At 51.4% G+C, this 16,325-nt stretch overlaps 1 protein-coding gene across 4 annotated transcripts in view; it reads right to left on the bottom strand.

The window, feature by feature from the left end:
- Positions 1-16,325, bottom strand: part of HSF1 (heat shock transcription factor 1) — a 71,785-nt gene that overhangs the window by 35,852 nt on the left and 19,608 nt on the right. For all 4 annotated transcript variants that reach the window (XM_074825747.1, XM_074825669.1, XM_074825899.1 and 1 more), the window contains exons 3-4: positions 13,076-13,212; positions 11,122-11,246 (exon numbers count right to left, since the gene is read on the bottom strand). In XM_074825747.1, coding sequence (XP_074681848.1) covers positions 11,122-11,246; positions 13,076-13,212 — 262 coding nt within the window. The remainder of the gene's footprint in view (positions 1-11,121; positions 11,247-13,075; positions 13,213-16,325) is intronic.

Here is a 16,325-nt window from a genome sequence, read left to right as displayed (position 1 = left end):
GAAAGGAGGGTGCAGAGAGGGGGGATGAGTCTCTTGAGCCAAGGAACCAGCGGCAGGACAAGAGGGAATGGCCTCAAGCTGCGCCAGGGCAGGGTCAGACTGGCTCTTAGGAAGGATTTCTTTGCAGAAGGGGCTGTTGGGCGTTGGAATGGGCTGCTCAGGGCAGGGGGGGAGTCCCCATCCCTGGAGGGGTTGAAGAGTCGGGTTGAGCCAGCGCTGAGGGATCTGGTGGAGTTGGGAACGGTCAGGGTGAGGTTCATGGTTGGACTGGAGGAGCTTCGAGGGCTTTTCCAACCGAGATGATTCTGGGATTCTGTGAGATTTGTGGAAAAAGCCTTGGGTTTATTGTGTGGTACCTGCTCCAGATGGGATCTGCCCTTGCCATGGCGACCGCTGCCACAGGTCCCTGGCTGCAGCCCCCTGCCCCGCACGGTGCAGGTTCAGCGCCTCGGCCTCCTGCTTCCCCGCAGCACCTCAGGCACTGCTCCTCTCGCTCAGCCCGCGCAAGATGCCGCCCTTCCGTGGCGACGTCCATCCCAGCAGCTTCGCTGCCCACACGTTCCGTTCACTGGCACTGCTCTTTCCTAGCAAAACACTGTTACAAAACCATACATGAGACGTAAAAAGTTACTTCCTGGTGGACAAACAGCTCAGTAGGAGTGACCAGGGAGCCGCAGCAGCAAAGCAAGTCAAAGGGATGCTGGGCTGCATCACCAAGGGCATCACCAGCAGAGAGAACGAAGTCGTTACCCCGCTGCTCGGCACCTGCCAGGCCACACCTGGAATCCTGTGTCCAGTTTTGGTCCCCACTATAATAAAAAAAAGCTGTGGCCAGGCTGGAGAGGGCCCAGAGAAGGGCCATGGAGGTGATCACGGGGCTGGGCAGCCACGTGAGGAAAGGCTGAGAGATTGGGTTTGTGCAGATTGGAGAAGAGAAGGCGCCGGGGAGACCTTATCTCCACGCTCCGGTATCTACAGGGTGACTACAAAGAAGGTGGAGAGTCCCTTTGTACAAGGAATCCCACGGAAAGACGAGGGGTGACGGGTACAAGTTACTCCTGGGGAGATTCCAACTGGACCAAACTAAAAGTTTTTCACAATGAGAACAATCAGCTGCTGGAATAATCTCCCCGGGGAAGTGGTGGGTTCCCCAACACCAGACACTTCTAGGGTACAGCTGGACAGGGGGCTGGGCTTGTCTAGGCCGGGCTTTTGCCAGAAAGGTTGGGGCAGATGATCCCTGAGGTCCCTTCCCACCTGGGAGTCTGTGATTCTTACAGCTGCCCTACCTGGCACGGCGCTCGGGACGAAGCCAGTGGGTCTCTGAGGTACCTCAGATCACTACTGGGTGCTACGAAGAGGTAAAGGTCAAGTTTGCGTGTAAACTGGCTCATGGATAAAGAAGAAAAAGTTAAAACTTGGTTCAAATGTACAGAGTACAGTAACCTGCAGGGCAAGCTCAAAAAGCAGCACCGAAATTCCCGTTCCGGCTTAGGAGACCACGTCCCCTCCTGCTCCAAAACACCTCGCACTGCCTGGCCAGGCTGCAGAACCAGGACACGAGATATTACAGACTCATAAAGCATGGTGTAAAACACAGAAAATACCCGGCCAGCAATTTCACAGAAGATCATCTTACACGTTTTACGTCTTTGCTGTACAGACTGTGCCTCATTTTTTCCACGCCAGGACAGACATGCAGAACAGATATGCCGAGCAAAACAGTTGCGCGCCCCGAGTTATTGAGGAAAGGTGAAGAGAGAAACAGGGTTGCAAAGTTCTGCCTAATTCTAAGTCTAGGACTAAAAGCCATGCAGTTAGTCATCTCCCAAACGATTTTAAGCAGCTTTTAACCAGAGCACCTCACTCCCTGAAGGTGGGAGGGCTTCTGTTAATGAGGCTTTTCTGAGCACGGTGACTAAACTTGGATATCACCTAGTTGGCTTCGTTATGTCCTAGCTCAGCTTTTCTCTCACCTAACACTGATGGATTCAATCTTTTCAACAAATGTTCTAATGCAAACTCTTATCCCCTTAGGTCAGTGTCAAACGATAATATATATGTTGCTTTTGGAACCCTGAAACCATAAAGCAAGCTACACGGGTCAAAATTATTTGGTATGATTTACTGGGGGTTTGCATACGGTAAACTAATTCTGGTGAAGAGGAATTATGCTGCAAAAGGCCAAGTTCTTGTGTCTGTTTAGATTTATTTTTGTCAAGAGAAATTTTAACTTTTAAATTCTGTTAGCAACTGGGGCCTTGTAAAAGCGGCGGGGCCTTGTAAACAGAGTCTGGTCAGGAGGAAGTGCTCTCAGCGTCCCAGGGCAGAGCTTCACGCGCTGAGCCAAAGCGAACACAATCCCGGGAGGAGACGTGGAGAAAACCGATAAAAACAGGTGCAGACACCACGGCTAGCTCGCTGCTTTCAACAATCTGTTTAGAATTAAACTTACGGATACACTTGGGCTCCCGCCGGACTCGAGCAGGGCCGATGAATCACTGGGAAGTGACGGCCTCCCCGTCCCCCCTTCCTGCCCCGCGCTTTGCACCGGGGCGGCAGCGCTCGGGGAAGCTGCAGGCAGGGCAGCGCCGTCGCTGCCCCTCCCCCTCCTCCCTACAAAAGAGCTGGGCAGGACAAACAGTTCCAAATTAAGAGAGAATGTTGCCGTTGAGGGTGCTGGCTTGGTGGCTGCACCCTCCTTACACAGCTCCTTCCACAGAATCCCAGAATCCTTCAGGTTGGAAAAGCCCCTCGGGATCATCGAGTCCAACCCTCAGCCCGACTCTACAAAGTTCTCCCCTACCCCACATCCCCCCACAGCTCATCCAAACGGCCCTTAAACACACCCAGGGATGGGGACTCCACCCCTCCCTGGGCAGCCTATTCCACTCTCTGACCACTCTTGCTGGGAAACGTTTTTTCCTCATGCCCAGTCTGAACCTCCCCTGGTGCAGTTTAAAGCCGTTCCCTCTTGTTCTGTCACTAATTCCCTGGGAGAAGAGACCAGCACCAACCTCTCTGCAACGTCCTTTCAGGGAGCTGTAGAGTGATGAGGTCTCCCCTCCCCTTCTCCTCCTCACACTGAACAGTCCCAGCTCCTTCCATCGCTCCTCACAGGATTTATTCTCCAGGCCCTTCCCCAGCTCGTTGCCCTCCTCTGCACTCGCCCCAGCACCTCGAGATCTCTCTCGTATTGAGGTGCCCAAAACCGGACCCAATACTTCCGTTACACTATTAACGGTAGTTAATTACTGCGAGGGCACAGAAATCCATCAGCTATTCTATACCTGCAGCAGACACACACAGGTCAAAAGAAATCCAAGCGTCGTCTTCTTGAGTTGTTTACAGCCCTCAAGGACAAGCGTGCTACCACGCCTAAGGTGAGGCTAAAACACTCTCCTCGCAGAGCCGCAGGCGGGTCACAGGAGATGAGGAACCACAGCGAGACTCTGCGAGGTCTGGAGCTGGGGTAGAATATTATATTCCGTTAAACATTACTGAGTACCTGCCAGCGAGCGCAGCACCGCGAGAGCCAGCTTTAATTGCAATTGTCAGCTTAAAATCTGAACAGTTCCAAGTTAAAAAGCCCAGAAGAAAACATTTGGCTCAGATGAGTCACAGCTTCAGAAGCTAAGCAAGCAGAACGGGAGCCAAGAGAAACTGCAGAAATTCTAGGTCAGTAACCTGCTCGAAATTGAGGGTAATTAATAACCATTCTTTGCTTGAAGATGCCTCTGGAAGGCAACGGCCTCCCAGCTGAAGGGACGGAGCTCAGGCGGACGCCGTTCCCCGCTGCTGCAGCTGGGGTTCCTGTCCCCTTCTCCCGTGCTGCTTTCTGACAACTTCCCAATTTTAAAATACTAAAAGATAAAAGCGATCAGGAACAGAAAAGGTACCAATGGTAACGTTTTTAACACAAACCTTCTCATGTGAGAAAAAGCATACTGGCAGTCGGTAAATTAAGCATTTAAATTACTTTTTAATATCAAGACGAGTTTCTGCAGTGAACCTGTTAATAACTGTTCTAGCAAAGCCTCAGCACCGGTAACAAACTGCTGAGGGTGCTGCAGAGTAAAAAGCAAAACTTTCCAAAGCACTTCCCAAACGTCAGCACAGAGAAGACAGAGAAGACGTTCAGGATGGCTTAAACTGGGCAGTAATTACGTTGACCCCGGAGGGAAAGAGAGCAAGAGTTGCACAACCCCGGGCAGCCCAAGCCTTGGTGCCCCAGCTCTGAGAACACTCGCAGCGTTGGCTTTTGGAACATTGAAGCGTTCGAGCCGCGGGCTCTTTCCGCCGCCGCGACCCTCGAGGTGTCCGTGCGACGTCAGGCTGCCGGAGTGCCCGGCTGCTCGGCGACACTTGCAACGAATCACTTCTACGCTGGACTTGCATGGGATATCAGGACTTAGAGAACGGGAAAAAGAAAGGGCTTAGAATAAGCCGTGTGCAGTACAACACCAAAATTCAAGGCCTCGCTGGGACTTATTTAATCTACACAGAACTGCCTGAAGGGGTTGTCTTTATACGCTCCAATAAATTTCACTTCGTGATAAACAAGAAAAAAAAAAATCAGCAAAAGAAGCCATTTTCTGATGGTTAACTATCTGAGAAAGCAGCCGAGAGCACCAGAGGAGCACAACCAAGCACGGTGACGCGCTTTCAACCTCGACTCCAGACCCCTTCGGCCAGCGGGAGCGGAGGGAGCTCGGCCGCAGCACCACTGCCAGCACCAAAGGAGATTCCTGTTTCTTTAGCAAAAGGCAAGGGAGCCCCAGGCTTTATGTTCCCCAGAACGAGCAGATTTGCTCTTTTTGCCCTTCTTTCTTCCATAAGGTAACTAAAAGGATAAAGAAATCGTGATGCAATGCAACCCTGAACTCCAGAAGACAGAAAGGCAGGAGGGCACGAAGAGCATTCAAATCTTCCCTAAAGCTCACGGCCATTTCAGACACTTGTTTTACCCGCAGCTTGCTTGTCTTTTTTTTTAAAAAAGAAAATCTCCAGAGGCCCATAAAATACATGGAAGACAAGGGACTTCTGTTTTCCAGAAGAAGCAAGAAAACCCACTCTAAAACTAACAAAAAAACCCCCAAGATATGTCAAACAAGGAGCACAGGAGTGGGGATTAACCCAACGTAAGCAGGTGAGATCCCCCCGCGCTCCAGGGCAACGATGTCCTCGCTCACAAAACCTCAGCCCCGCGGGAGCACTACCCAGTTCTGCTGAAGGAGCTGCTGACAAGGAAGAATAAATATTTTCATATCCCAAGTTCAGTTTATCTACTTTCCATCACTTGCTGCCAGCGCTAGAGACTGACAGCAAATTATCCAGCCACGCGTTACTACCTGAGAGCGGAGATGGGTTTGATTGGATTCCTTAGTCCTCCGGGCAGACTTTTTCGAGCTAAGCTGTGTCAATATGAGAAGATTTGAGAAGGTCTGTTCACAGCTGTGCAATAAAAAGACATTTACTACGAGCATTATATTGGATGTGCCAAAGATGATATCCAACTCAAACCAGTAAAACCCCCCAGAACAGCCTTCCCTCTACTAGTTTCAACCCAGATGCATTTGCAATATGCTCCAAAGATCTTCCTCCCACAGAAGACAAGCCGTGACCGTAAACTTTTTTTGTGCCAGCAAAGCAGCTTAATATAAATTACATCTGGCGCATTTAGCTAAAGCGGAGCCCCTTCCGCTGATCAAAATACACCTTTAGACAGGGAAAAACGTAATTAAGAACGGAGTGTTTCAGGCACTAAGAAATAGCTTCGTGCTTCTGGCACCCTCACCCCTTTGGGGATGTCACTGTCCCAGGCTGTACCTGTGCAGACCCCCCCCAGCCTCTGCGCTCGGCCTCGCTCGGACATCAGAGGCCTTTGCCGGAGGACTGTGATGGAGCAGAGGAGGAGGAGCTGGACTACAGACCCTCTTTCATAACGTATAATGGGAACAAGTCCCTGTTTCCACCGGTGTCTCTGCACTGAATCCAGCAGAATTTCACCAGAGCGACTCCCACGCCGCAGCTAAAGCGTGGGTCTCCTCTAGAGCGGAGCACGTCCAGTCAGATCCAAGCTCAGAGTCACATTCCCAGTCAGCCCATGCTAGTGCCTGCTAACACACTCCAGTCACGGGGAGAAGGCTTGGAACTGGATTCCTCAGACATCTGTAAGATGGGCACAGGCCTGTTGGTGAGGGCAGGGGTAGCAGAGCACTCGCCAGACACCAGCCACTGAAATCTTTCCAGACCAGACTTTGTGGCATCAGATTTTCAAGCCAAAAAAAACCCCAGAGCACCGAGATCATCACCAAGCCACGGCACTTACACGCGTTCACTCCCGCGTCAAGTCCAACGGCGAATCTTGAATTCGCCTTTTAGCGGTGAAGAAATCAACCACAGCCTTCCACGTATTACCCCAATACTTCTTTCCACTTAAGAGCACAGACTATTTTATCTATTTCCACCTCTGTTGCCGCATGGAAAACACTCAAGCTGCTGCTCCTCAGGCTGGAGTTACCTCCACGGGTGCACATCGGCCTTCGTTCACCTTCTGTTTCCAGGAGAGGAGGCCGAGCTCCTCCGGCTGCTTGTCACTCAGCCGCTTTCCTATCACTGGGCTTTCTTTCCCAAAGCTCGCTCCGTGATTCAGAATTCCTACAGCGCCGACACCAGACTCAGACACGCTCCCCACGGCTTTACAAAGGCAACAGGCAACCACAATCCCCTATGTACAACCGCTGCTATCAAAAGAGAATGGATTCAGGGTGTTTTGGTCCCGCTGCAAGCTCATTTTCAGAGCTACCACTCCTTATTCCTAGTCATCTCGCACTTAGCCAAACCAAAATATGCTGTTCTGACAGCAAAATGAACCTGTTTCTAACTCACCGTTGAAAAAACCTCAAGACATTCACTTCACACAAATGACTCCAGACAATCCACGCCGGCGTTTGAGCGCTCGGCGGCTGTTTCGAGAAGCGAGGGGGTGTAAGACCAGCGTGAGGAAGTTCGAACCATGCTGCGTATTTCTGGGCAGAAAAACTTCATGAGGTCACTGTTATTAATCTTCTCCCTCAAAGAGCAACACGCACCGGTTAGTTTGAGAGCTGGCCTCCTCCCGACTGAGTACCGTCAGTGTGAGGTTAATGCTTGGACTAGATGATCTTCAAGGTGTTTTCCAGCCGAGGTGACTCTGGAATTCTGTGAGTCCAAGCTTGTCGCAGCCTGAACTGGGCTTTTTCTCAGCCACCAGCCCTCTGCCTGCGTTAACAGCCGGGAAGTTCTGCCCCACGACTCAAGTCTCTTCCCTCTTGTGCGGGTAGAAGTGGTTCCTGTATTAAGCCATTAAAGTATTTCAAGTCTCCACGTTGGAGGATTAAAAGCAAATTCTGTGGCAATAACGGCAAGAGGGACCTCTGCACGCTTTGTGGTGCGGTGAAGGCAGGAGTCCAACCGCCCTCTGGCTGTGGCGATTCACTGAGAAGCGGCGGCACAGCCGGCACGAGCTGAAGGTCTGAATCCACACCGTGTCACCCAGGAAAGGATGGCAGCCGAGCAGGTGCGAGGTTCGCTGCGGTCTGCTGCGGCGAAGGGATGGAGGAGAACCTGGAATAACCCTCCTGGGGAGATGCAAGTGATGTAAACCCACAGGCCCTCAAGAACACTCCAAATACTTGTCAGGAAAACAAGTGGCAACGATGCGACGCTAAGAACCAGAGGACGCTTTGAAGCACAGATCCAGAACTAAAAAGACTGAGCTTAAGTGAATCGGATGTATTATTATTCAAGCAGCAAGAAGAGAGTTTTTAACCACAAGTCCCTGAGAAAACGGAGACATGAAAAATGGTTTGCAAAGTCTGCCCTCCAGAAAAGGAACAGCAGTCAAAGCACGGGGATCCTGTACTAACAACGGCGATGGGAAAACTTAAAGATAATGAAATGCAGACCCAAAAGCTGTGTTTATTGAGATACAGAGAACCTGCAGAAGACTGAAAAACCCCCGTTACTAACAGCTGCGAAGGAACCAAGAGGAGGTTATTACACTATTACAAGCTACGGAGGGCTGGCAGCTCCAACGTGGGGCCCGCAGAGCCCTCGCTCGGCAGCGCAGCCTGAGGGGTGCCGGTGCCATCGCCCCGCTCCGGCGTTCCCAGACCTGCTGCTGACCTTGCCTTAGTATTTTGTCGGCTGTTTTCTGTCGCGCTGGCCATCGGAGCAGCTCCCGTGGCAGAGTGCCAGAGCCACGGGGCGGGATGGAGCGGGAGCAGCAGCCAGGCCGGCAAAGGGCAGCCGCTGTTTTGGGGAGCAGGAGGCTGCTGGGCTGGGACTGCGCTTCTCGAGAGGAAGACCTGCCAACGGGCCGCTGCACAACACTCAGTTCACACAAATCATTTCATTCCGATTGTCCTATTTACCCGATCAGCTTTCCACAAAGTGCAAATCATGTTGGTTTATTAATTGGTCAGTAATTATCTTCCTGGAAGGAGGGGGGAAGCATCGCTGCTTTCACAGAATCCCAGAATCATCCGGGTTGGAAAAGCCCTTGAAGCTCCTCCAGTCCAACCATGAACCTCACCCTGACCGTTCCCAACTCCACCAGATCCCTCAGCGCTGGCTCAACCCGACTCTTCAACCCCTCCAGGGATGGGGACTCCCCCCCTGCCCTGGGCAGCCCATTCCAACGCCCAACAACCCCTTCTGCAAAGAAATCCTTCCTAAGAGCCAGTCTGACCCTGCCCTGGCGCAGCTTGAGGCCATTCCTTCTTGGCCTGCCGCTGGTTCCTTGGCTCAAGAGACTCATCCCCCCTCTCTGCACCCTCCTTTCAGGCAGTTGCAGAGGGCCAGGAGGTCTCCCCTCAGCCTCCTCTTCTCCACACTAAACCCCCCCAGTTCCCTCAGCCGCTCCCCATCACACCTGTGCTCCAGACCCTGCACCAGCTCCGTTGTCCTTCTTTGGACACGCTCGAGTCATTCAAGGGCCTTTTTGAGAGAGGCTGTCAGTTCTCTGCTACTCGCAGAGCTCCAAGCGCTGCTGTAGGGACTCCACCTAGTGGTTTACAGACCACTTATAATTAATAATGTTAATGTTTGCTTTAGCGAGAGCCAATGGAGCTGCCAGGACGCAGCCTAGAGACCTATAATGCATTTGTGAATGGTCTCATCCTTCATCCAGGGGGCTGAGCCCAGACGCTTCAACCCAAAACACGCCACAGGACCGCAAAAGCCACCGAAATTTAGGGCAGCCCCATGCGGTGGGGCCACAAGGCCGGCAGCCGGGTTTAAAGATGGCTCTTGGTGGTGTTTCTTCTTCCTGCGATGGACAGAAAACAAACGTGCAAAAGCAGAAGCCTCCCACACGAACTTGTTGCGATAAGGCTGGGCCCAGAGCTGCCAAAAGACACGATGCATCCCAGGGAGCAGCAAACTAATTGTTTTAGGCAGCTGATTGCTTTTCCAGGAAAGTGGAAAAAAACGGCTTCCGAGCCAGGGACACACAAGTTTGCGCTGCTGTGGATTTAGCTGCGGGTTCTCTACTCACAAGTCATCCGATAGAACTTGTACAGTTGCTGGAGGCCGAATGAAGATTTTGCTGGCTACACAGGGGATTCTGCTGCTTTGAGGTCGCTTTTCGGTCGCTCAAGGTCGGCCGCACACCAGTTTTTCCCTCAAAGCCATGCTAGGCAAGTCGTTTCGCTCACTTGAACGGGAAAACAGAGCCACCTCTGCTGCCTGCAGCCCCCTGAAACCGCAGTATCGGTAACGGCGCACACATCTTTTACCCGTCTCCATTTCCCAACGGCTTACAAGGACAATCTACTTTTCTCTCTCCGCTTGCAAAGGGCCTGAGGAGAAGCACAGCCTAGATGTAAGGCCGGGCCCTCGTACCCGGGGCAAAGAAAAGATGAAGGGAATCATCTAGAATGACCTTGGAGACGGAGCAGGTTCCCTCCCCTCCCGTGAGCACCAGCGGTGTGAGAGAAGTGATCTGCAAGCACAAGATATAGTAATGAAACCCAAGAAAAGGGAATACAGCGTGGAGGAAATTTTTTTTCCCCTGTGAAACTGTCTTTTTGAAATCTCCCACCCTGCTGCCCTGCTTCAGCCAGCGAGAACGGAGGGCTGCTTGCTCTGTTTTCCGTAAGACCCAGAACCAAATTCCTTAGAAACAGTGGTGAAGCAGCCAGGCATAAGATAAACTTCACTGATGCAGGATTCATTCCATTTTGTGGAGAGGTAAACAATTGAAAAAAAAAAAAAAAAAGCTTTAAATCAAGATTTATAAAGGTGCCTGTGGGAATCGGACACCCACACCCCCATATTGGCCTCAACAGGTATTAAACTTAAACTTCTGAGTCTCGGTGCAAGTCTTACAACTGGCAGATGACACACAGCTCCCGCTATCTGGGAGGGCAGCCAGTTCCTGGTGCATCACTTAGAGACTCTCATTAACTCATCTCTGGGAAAAAGTCACATAAGGATGAGCAACGGTGCCCTGATGGTCTCTAGAGGTAAGGCAGTATTTACTAGCGGGACCCAAGAGCACCCATTTCGCCTCCCAACCCAACAGCAAATACTGGGTGAGCCGTAATCCCGCAGGAGTTTAACTGGGCACAAGTAAGAGCCTGGAGTAAGAATCCAGTATTAGAACAGGACAGCAGACGTCAGCCTGAATGTCCTGAATACTCTGGTGCAGCCTCAGGCAAGACAGAATAGTTGTGCTTTGCAGGAGGGAAAAAAAAAAAAAAAAATCACAAGGGAAAAACCCAGCACCAGGCACTAAGTGAGATGTCAGACTGTAACCCCGTGGGGGAAGGAGGCTCCCAAGGTCTTCACAGCCTCTCCAACTGAGGCCTCCAAGAAGCCTGACGCTGTGTTTGGGGTCACGGGCCTGGTCGCTGGGCCACGGGGTCTTTAATGGGGTTGAATTGTGTTCAGAAGGTCCCTCCACGGCCTCTTAAAGCCCAGGCTGCGCTCCTGAGAAACCAGAAGCTGGACCAGAGAGGAAGCCAGCAGCAGCCAGCCTTCTCTCGGATAAAGCCTTAAAAATAACGTGTTCAGGAAAGAAATCCCTGGGCAAATTCTCCTGCATTTTCTGCCCCCCCCTCCCCACATACATACTGCTTCATGGCTATCAGCTTGGAGTCCATGCTCTCCTGCTTTCCTTTCATCACCTGGATGTCAGTCAGTAACTTGGTTACGTTGTCTTGCCGAACCTTTATATCCTCATTCTTTATACTGGATACCTGGAGACAGGAAGGAAGATGTCAGTGGTGTTTCCTTCCTACAAAACGGTTCTTTAAGCTTCAAAGTCAATACTGGAAATCATTCACCTCCCCTCTCTAGACCAACCACTGCATTCACACCTGAGTGCAGGGACTAAAACCAGCCGTCTACAAAGCAAGTTTTCTGCAAGCAAATTGCTAATTGGAAACATCAAATTCTGTCGCAGCCTAAAAAATAAAAATTATCTTTTTGGATCAGATAAAACCGAAGGCCTGCACGAGAGCTGTTTGCCCACACAAACCTTCACAGAAGAATCTCTTGGCTCACTGCCTATTTATGACAGTCCTAAAATTAAAACTTCGCAGCCACAAAGACCAGGGAGCACATTCGCACTGCAAACGGGAACCAAACATTCTTCTTGCACGCTTTCAGAAGTCTCTGCTGCACGCAGTGAGCTGAATATCGGTCTTGGCAATTAAGAAAGTCATTAGTGGCTCTGAGAAAACCCGGAGGAAGGCGGCAGATGAGCTCACTGCAGCAGAGGCCCGCAGGCAGAACCGTGAGCCTCTGCCCGACATCCCCAGGCAGCTGCCGGTCGCTCGGCATCCTCATCATTTCCACTACAAGTGTTAAAGCAGCTGAGGGGAAGATTCTGAGCAGAGGATTTTATTTTTCTGATAAAATACTCACGAGAAATGACACCCAGGCATGTTTCACAAGAGCTGCACCACGTGAGAAGTCTATGAATCTGCCAAGCGCTATAGGGGTTAACACGTCTCACCTATTCACTAGCAGCTTCCCTCCACTTCACTTGCCAGCAGGTCATATATCTTTAAGATCTCTTTACATCCTTCTAACGCGTTTGCCCACTGCGAAAATGTCCAGAGGAACTAAATGCCTCAGTGAAAATGGCACTTATGGTTATTTGAGAGCATCCTGGGATAGACAGGAGAGCGAGCTGCTCTCTACACATTGCTTTGATTAATATTTGGGAAAGAATGACAAAAACATGTTTCCCCAGCCCACACTTCAGGACTAATAAATTAGCCTGGAAAGTTCCTAAGCGTTTTTGGAACTCCTGATACCAACTGCTGCTCTACCATGTCTTCAGCACATGTACTGCAAGTCTGCAGTTCGAGAAACGGGGGCAGTTGTGAAGCATCTGTGAGCGTGAAGGGAAAAGGCGTAAGTTTCCGTGTGGGATACACGGGAGGTTAACACATTTAAAATAACTCAGGTCCTTCCTTTTCCTCCTTCCACTACTACATCTGACGTATCTTCACGCGTCTGTGTGAGTACACAGTGTATGGGCTTATTTTTCATTCCTCGATGCATTTTAAGCAAAGGCTGCAGCTCAACGAGCGATCGTTCTGCCTCCGACTGAAAGGTACAATTGCTCTTCAGTCTCTCCAGAGGACACAGCAAACTTGCCTCCACCAAGCTAAACTCAAACAGATGCTACTTATTCAGAAAAACAGGAAAAATATAGTGACCTTGCTTACTGAACTCAGAAACAATTTGGCTCGTGAGGCCAGAGCGCTGGCTGCTTTCTGTCGGTGGTGTGGGAGAGAGGGGAAGTTTCCAGTGGTGCCGTGAAGAACCTAACGCTGAAAACCTTGAGGAAAAGCCCCACGAAGAGCAGGGACTGGCCCCGAGAACCCGAGGGCAGCTGGTCACCGGGACGGACTGCGGCTCGTAGCCGGGGAGGGGGCAGAGACAGCCGGGAGCGCTGCTGGCACACACCAGCGACGCCAGCGCCCGTCCACCCTTACAGCACTCTGATGCTTTTCTGCTTAATCCTCTGTTTTTAAACAGTTTATTGAGAGCGAGATCTGTTGTCTAAACTTACGCTGGTTACTTTCCTCTTGATGTTCTCCAGGAGATGTTCCTGGCCTCGGATGAAGTAGGGATGCTGGAATTCGGTATCATCTTTCTCTGGCTTCACCAATCCTCCCTGCTCAATGTGGACGACCTTTCGAAAGCCATCTGGAAATCAAAAGGGCAGAGAAGTGGAGAAAAGGCTTAACAGGCTAAATATGAACTTGAGAAAGCAGAAACTAGCACCAGTTACCCTCGTCCGCTTAAACACCCACTGCTCCAGCCCTGTGGTATTGCTTTCTAACCGATCTCACCCTAAAAATGCTGCGTGGAATGAGAAATCCCCCTTAAACTGAGCAGCATTCGGCCAGAGGCTTGTGCCGAGCCTCTTCGCAGGGCTCCAGCCATCCCCAGCCACCGGATCCTTCCCCTGCCCTGCTCCTCCCCTCTTGCCTTTTCAACGCTGAGCAAGGTAAGGGAAGACACCTATTGCAACAAAGCTTTTTTTCAAGAAGACCACTAAGAAAAGACTCAAAGATTTAGCACACACTCCGGGCAATCCCAGAGGGCTTCTGTTTTATTTATTTGGGGAACAAAATGGTTTCTGAGAGCAATTAGCCACGTACGCCGCAACGGACGTGATGCACATAAAGCACCACTGCCTATCGCCTCACGTCTGAATGAAAACAGGAACACCTGGGAGACAAAACCACGCACGTGCCCGTCAGCACACCACGGCAGATGAGTTAGGACTGCGTTTAACTGAAGTCCCAAGCCCCTCCGCTCTCCATTTCAGGACCCCAATCCCTTCTAGCAGCACCTCACCCCACCAGCCCACGACGCAGCTGGCACGCCTAGATTAAACGTGCACATCCCAGGGCACTGGAGGCACCCTGAGCCTTAACCTGAAAATAAAGAGGAATTTTCTTATAGTAAAGGAGACCCCTAATGCACAGAAGGGAAATAAATGACTTCCCGAAAGCTTCAGAGCCTTTCCAGAAAACTTCTTTCTAAATGAGCTGTACAGCACTGCTAGGACAGAGCTGACAGTCTCTGCAAACGGGGTTAGCAGCCCTGAAGCAGACATTCCAGTTAATCGACTCACCTTTATGCTAAAACCCCGGGTTTTTTTGTTTCTTTAACTGGTCTACTCCATTTTAAGAAATCTAAATCCACAGAATTTGTCTCATTCTAATATGTGGCAATTAAAAACATCCTGGCTGCAAGCAATTCCCCAGCACCGCTTTTGTTATTTCGGCAGCAACACAACCTTCGGGTGAGGGGGACGGTGCAATTCCTCTGCCGCGCGGGGAAGGGAGAGGCACGGCGCGCCGGGCAGCGCGTCCTCAACCGCTCAGGCAGAAGTTACACACCAAAGTCTTCAGATGCACTTAAAGCACCTAAAAGCCACTCAAGAATAGAGCGTAGCGCATCAAAGTGTGTTTGGGTCTCAGCATTTCTGTAAACTGCTGGGATAAATCAAGTTATTTAAGTTTCCCAGACCACAGCTGTGGTTAAAAAAAACCCCACCTTCCTGCACTTGCAGCAGAGAGAGATTTAGAGAAATTACACCTTATTGGAGTGATATTACCCAGTTTTCGGTTATTCAAGTCATCCTTAAAAACTAAAGGCCCCGGTCACGAAGCGCAGAGTGTGCCCCACAGCTATTCAAAGAGCTGGTGTTGAAAGGTAATGAAAATGTCATCCTTTCTAATAACATCGGAATGCTCTCTGCAGCCCACATCTGGAGCATTAACGCTAATCCCCGATATAACCTCCACGTGAGAGGGGGATGAAAGGCATCCTTTATGCTGCTGCCTATCGCAAGAACCCGCAGCCAAAGCGTAACCGTGCGCGGGGAGGAAGCCGAGCAGACTTTGCCGTGAAGGAACGTCTCTGGGATAATCCCAGAACGCTCCAGGAAGCAGCGGCTCCGAACGCACCCATCAATCGTGGAGCGTTTACACAGCCAGGCAGCTCTCGGCTTCCTCGCACGGCTGAAGGGTAAGGGGAGGATTAAGCAGGACAGGCATGGAAAACCGGGAAGGGGGGAGCATGGAGAAAAAGAATATTGCTTGATGAGTCCAGGGCAGGGAACCAGGAGCACAGAGATACTCGGTCAGACCAGCAAAAGCTTTGGACAAATTCCAAATCTGAAACACCAACTCTGGTTCAGTTTGCTCATACAGCAACCGGGACAGGAGCAGAGGTGGCCCCAGACAAAATTTCCACCTGAGCTCACAGCAAATTCACAGAATCCCAGAACCATCCAGGTTGGAAAAGCCCTTGAAGCTCCTCCAGTCCAACCATGAACCTCACCCTGACCATTCCCAACTCCACCAGATCCCTCAGCGCTGGCTCAACCCGACTCTTCAACCCCTCCAGGGATGGGGACTCCCCCCCTGCCCTGGGCAGCCCATTCCAACGCCCAACAACCCCTTCTGCAAAGAAATCCTTCCTAAGAGCCAGTCTGACCCTGCCCTGCCGCAGCTTGAGGCCATTCCCTCTTGGCCTGCCGCTGGTTCCTTGGCTCAAGAGACTCATCCCCCCTCTCTGCACCCTCCTTTCAGGCAGTTGCAGAGGGCCAGGAGGTCTCCCCTCAGCCTCCTCTTCTCCACACTAAACCCCCCCAGTTCCCTCAGCCGCTCCCCATCACACCTGTGCTCCAGACCCTGCACCAGCTCCGTTGCCCTTCTCTGGACACGCTCGAGTCATTCAAGGGCCTTTTTGGAGTGAGGGGCCCAAAACTGAACCCACTCATCGAGGGGCGGCCTCACCAGTGCCGAGCACAGGGGTCAGATCCCTTCCCTGTCCCTGCTGGCCATGCTGGTGCTGATACAAGCCAGGATGCCACTGGCCTCATTGGCCACCTGGGCACACTGCTGGCTCATTATCAATCCCCCCCAGGTCCCTCTCTGACTGGCAGCTCTCCAGCCACTCCTCCCCAAGCCTGTAGCGCTGCTGGGGGTTGTTGTGGCCCAAGTGCAGAACCCGGAAAATCACTGTTTTTGCCCACAGGTCTGCCCAGAAAGGTGGCCGAGGCTCAGCACACGCCGTGAAACCCCGGCTCTGGAGAACATCATGACCCTCGCTCGGGTTTTGCAGAGGGTTTTGCAGCCTGAGGGCCAGCTCAGTGGCATCCCTCACGTTGCCGGACTGGTCACCCAGCCGGGATAACGAACTTCAGACTCCCCGCAGGGGAAGGGGTAACACAACTACACTAAACACAAAGTGATCTGAGAAGCTAAACAAGCAAATCCCACAAAACTAAGTGTAGAAAA

The sequence above is a fragment of the Strix aluco genome, chromosome 1, assembly GCF_031877795.1.
Source record: "Strix aluco isolate bStrAlu1 chromosome 1, bStrAlu1.hap1, whole genome shotgun sequence".
Taxonomy (NCBI): domain Eukaryota; kingdom Metazoa; phylum Chordata; class Aves; order Strigiformes; family Strigidae; genus Strix; species Strix aluco.
This window is presented reverse-complemented; position numbering and strand designations above follow the sequence as displayed.